General features: G+C 29.7%; 2 protein-coding genes across 2 annotated transcripts in view; both read left to right on the top strand.

The window, feature by feature from the left end:
- The window catches only part of LOC122249761 (transmembrane protease serine 9), a 19,544-nt gene extending 17,585 nt beyond the window's left edge, over nt 1–1,959 (top strand). The window contains exons 13-15 of the mRNA XM_086551975.1: nt 367–500; nt 986–1,109; nt 1,654–1,959. Of these exons, the coding sequence (XP_086408101.1) occupies nt 367–500; nt 986–1,109; nt 1,654–1,712 (317 nt within the window). The 3' untranslated portion in view covers nt 1,713–1,959. The remainder of the gene's footprint in view (nt 1–366; nt 501–985; nt 1,110–1,653) is intronic.
- An 84-nt stretch (nt 1,960–2,043) lies between these two features.
- Nucleotides 2,044–4,710, top strand: LOC147468785 (trypsin-like). Its single transcript, XM_086552358.1, has 4 exons — nt 2,044–2,050; nt 3,252–3,340; nt 3,691–3,869; nt 4,605–4,710. The coding sequence occupies exons 1-4, from the start codon at nt 2,044–2,046 to the stop codon at nt 4,609–4,611; spliced, it is 282 nt and encodes a 93-aa protein (XP_086408484.1). The 3' UTR covers nt 4,612–4,710.
- The last annotated feature ends 290 nt before the right edge of the window (nt 4,711–5,000 follow it).

Genomic DNA, 5,000 nt, shown 5'->3' with positions numbered 1-5,000 from the left:
TATACATACCTTAGCCTATACAAATGATAACCCTCGTTTTCATAATTTTCAAGGAAAGGTGATTTTTACAGGCAAATCTTTAGTATGTATCCATTTTCCAATATGAACTAATTAAAACTAAGCCGGTCTACCTGTCTGCATGGACGAAATTCCTAAGAATAGTTTCCTACCCTATTTCTACCCTTTTCAAGTTTGTGAAAATCAGATGAGGAAGTTTTTTTTTTTCTAATGTGATGCTAACGGTTTTTCTCTTTAAAAATTGTGAAAATCAGAGGAGAAAGTTCTTATTTCCTGGGCGAGTAGAGATGATAATTATTTTTACTTATATGTCCTTACTCTTTAACACAATCCCAATATTCTCTACAGGAGGTAAGAGCTCTGAAGAACTAAGAGCAGTCGAGGTGCCTATTCAAAGACACAGAAAGTGTTCAAGACGTTATTCATCTCTGACCAAGAATATGATCTGCACTGACAGGAAGGGAGGAAAAGATGCTTGTCAGGTGAGGATCTTTGTTTTTGTTTGGGTTGTTGTCCTTGTTCTTATGGTGCTGATAGGTAAGGTTGTTGTTTACATTATTTACAAATGTGGTAATAAGTATTATCATTATTATTTATATTATCCCAATTACTATTGTCATTATTGTTGGTATTGAATCTATTATTATCTTCAGTATTATTATCACTTTGCTTGTTATTGATATTATTGTCTATTTGTTATTGTAATTATCATCATTATCAGTCATCACTATTATTGTCATTAATATCATTGTAACCATTATTACAAGCATGATTATGACACTGTTATTTTTTTCATAATTGTTAATTAATATTTCAATTGTTATTATGATTTTTGGCATTCTGTTATTTTTAACTTTGCTTTTCTCACTTTTACCATCATCTTTGAACACGGCCATTGTCTCAATCACCATTACCAAGATCGCTAGCATTATTAACACAATAAGGATTTACCTCTTTCTGTCCGCAGGGCGATTCTGGCGGCCCTTTGGTTATGGATAATGGGCGTGGTAACTATGAGCTTATAGGAATTGTGTCTTGGGTATTAAAATGCGATCAGCGAAGAAAGCCGAGAGTCTACGTGAATGTGGCTAGTATGTATTTATCTGTATTCACCATCTGTAAATCTGTATTTATAGTCACTGGTGTGGTTAGGTGGTATCGTTGTGCACTGATGCAACTATTGAAGAGCAAACACACACGCACATGGTTTTGTCAACACGGGAAAAGAGGTGTCACTGGGTGTATGTCATGGGAGGAACCTTGGGGGCCACAGTCGGCACAGCTGATTACCGGGGGGCAGTAGGCGAGCGAGTTCAGCCCATAAAGCTAGAGGGTTAGAGCTACCAAATTATCGAATCCTTCAAAATAGGGAGGTGTGTGGGTGGGGTGGGGGGGGGGGGGCTGTGAAAACACTGCCCTGAAATGAAGGGGCACGTCCGCAGTTTCGCCACTATATGGTAACTTGAATAGGTCATACTTATCATGTGACCTATTACTTCGCTTGGCGTGCTGACACTATAGCTTTCCTTACTGTTTTTTTAAGTTGTAACTCTAGTGCCACTTTACGATATTGTGTGTGTGTGTATGTGTGGGAAGAATCATAATGCAAACTGCTAATATTTTCTTGTTTTTCAGATTATGTTGAGTGGATTTCCGACATCATTGTTGATTCTGAAACTTGCGCTGCTCGGTAAAGACAAGATAGAAATCCTAGTTGGCAACTGACCCTAAGCCCTGTCCCCTTTCATCGTTAATCAAGGTTTTAAATGTTTGATCAACTGGCATATCTGGTTGCATTGTTGTTTCCTTGATTTGTGACGGTTAGATAGACAAATCATATATCACAATTTGCTAAAAGCTATATGCACAATTTAACCTGGTAGTGCTGCTCCCATGTTTTTTTTTCTCGAAAGGAAGGACCAAATAAATTGATGATGCATTTCCCTTTTTTTCTACAACCTTACATCCTTGTCTAAGGTTTCTTTTTCTATTATACATAGATATATATGTGACTTCCTTGAAATTATGTACAGTACATATATCAAATATGTTATGTATACGCATAAATATATATATATATATATATATATATATATATATATATATATATGTATATACATATATATGTATATATCTATCTATCTATATCTATCTATATGTATATGTATGTATGTATATATTCATAAAAAAAAAAAAATATATATTTCTTTATGTCTGTATATATGCACACACACACACACACACACACACACATATGTATATATATATATATATATATATATATATATATATATATATATATATATATATATTCATATATATACATGATATATATATTCATATATATATATATATATATATATATATATATATATATAGATTTATATAGGTATATATGTGTGTATATATATATATATATTATATATATATATATTATATATATATATATATATATATAATATATATATGTATATAATATATATTATATATATATATATATATATATTATATATATATATATATATAATGTATATATATTGTATATATATACATATATATATATATATATATATATATATATATATATATATATATATATGTATATATATATATATATAATATTATATAATATATATATATATATTTATATATATATATATATTATATTTTATAGATATATATATATACAACATATATATATATCATATATATGTTTATATATATATATATATATATATATATATATATATATATATATATATTTATATATATATATGTATATATAATATATATATATAATATATATATATATATGTATATATATATATATATATATATATATATATATATTAATATATATATATACATATATAATATATAATATAATACATATATATATATACATATATATAATACATATATATATATATATATATATATATATAATTATATATATTTATATATATAATATATATAATTATGATATATATATATTATATATATAATATATATAATATATATATATATATATATATATATATATATATATATATATATATATATATATATATATATATACAGGATATAAATATATTCATATATATAATATATATAAATATACAATAATATAAACTATATATACATATATATTATAAGAGAGGAGAGAGTATAAACACTCCTTATTTTCCTTCTTTTGTCAGTATGCCATTCTTTTTCAATTACTTTATTTTCAGGATGGTCCTCGGTGACGAAGTCATTCGGGGAAAAGAATGACTGGAGCAAAGACAATGAGGTCGGCCGTGTTCATCGCAACATAACTGAGGTTCGTACCATTTATATGAACAGTCTTGAATGTAAGTCATGCAGGTTTGAAACAATTTCTTGCAATTGGGCTTTTTTTAATCCATTCTCACCGGTAGTTTTCATTCAAATCTATAGTTTACTTTCATTATTGGTGATTATATAGTTTGTTGATGATACATTGACAAGTCGAAGCAGCAGTCATGATAATAATGGTAATAATTCTACTACTACTACTACTATACTTACTAAAATATTTGCATCGTTATTATTATTTTCCTTATCGTCATTGTTTTATTTTCTCTCTCTCAGTTTTTCTCTTGATTTCTTAATTTATATCTCTTTTTACCTACCTCTCACTCTCACCTCCAGATTGTCATGCATCCTGGGTATGGGTTAGCAGCTCTGGACAACGACATCGCCCTTCTGAAGCTCTCCAGTCCTGTGCCTTTGAACCAAGTGTACATCGCTCCCGTGTGTCTTCCTGCCCTTGGTCAGAAGTTTGATAGAGGCGTTGCGGGTTGTTACGGGCTGGGGCTCTGTGGAATTTGGTAAGTAAAAGGGAGTGTGATGAGATTGTATGTTGTGTGTGTGGTTGTGAGTGAGTGTGTGTGTGTGTGTGTATGTTTGTGTGTGTGTGTGTGTGTGCGTGAAGGAGCAAGAGAAAATGTGTATCCAAATATAAGGACCTGACTGTAAAATAGGAAAGCTCTCAAATATCACAAATATGTCTGAGCTAATATCGAGGTAATAATTAACTAGTATTTTTTTCTTATTCTTAGAGTAATGTAAATCCAATATTTAGTCATCATCATCCATTCACCACTATACCTCGAAAATTGTCTTCACCAGCATTAGGTAGTAACCAAAGGTAACCAAAACATATCGAATTAGATGTGAAGATATGTGTATTTATAGTGTTATACATACCTTAGCCTATACAAATGATAACCCTCGTTTTCATAATTTTCAAGGAAAGGTGATTTTTACAGGCAAATCTTTAGTATGTATCCATTTTCCAATATGAACTAATTAAAACTAAGCCGGTCTACCTGTCTGCATGGACGAAATTCCTAGGAATAGTTTCCTACCCTATTTCTACCCTTTTCAAGTTTGTGAAAATCAGATGAGGAAGTTTTTTTTTTCTGATGTGATGCTAACGGTTTTTCTCTTTAAAAATTGTGAAAATCAGAGGAGAAAGTTCTTATTTCCTGGGCGAGTAGAGATGGTAATTATTTTTACTTATATGTCCTTACTCTTTAACACAATCCCAATATTCTCTACAGGAGGTAAGAGCTCTGAAGAACTAAGAGCAGTCGAGGTGCCTATTCAAAGACACAGAAAGTGTTCAAGACGTTATTCATCTCTGACCAAGAATATGATCTGCACTGGACAGGAAGGGAGGAAGGATGCTTGTCAGGTGAGGATCTTTTTTTTGTTTGGGTTGTTGTCCTTGTTCTTATGTGCTGATAAGGGAAGGGTTTTTGTTTACATATTTACAAATTTGGGAATAAGTATTATCATTATTATTTATATTATCCCAATTACTATTGTCATTATTGTTGGTATTGAATCTATTATTATCTTCAGTATTTTTTATCACTTTGCTTGTTATTGAATATTTTTGTCTATTTGTTTTTTGTAATTATCATCATTATCAGTCATCACTATTATTGTCATTA

Source organism: Penaeus japonicus, unplaced genomic scaffold, assembly GCF_977035675.1.
Source record: "Penaeus japonicus unplaced genomic scaffold, GWHDUDI00000001_assembly GWHDUDI00000026, whole genome shotgun sequence".
NCBI lineage: Eukaryota > Metazoa > Arthropoda > Malacostraca > Decapoda > Penaeidae > Penaeus > Penaeus japonicus.
Note: the sequence above shows the minus strand (reverse complement) of the source record. Positions and strands in the feature narration are given on the sequence as shown.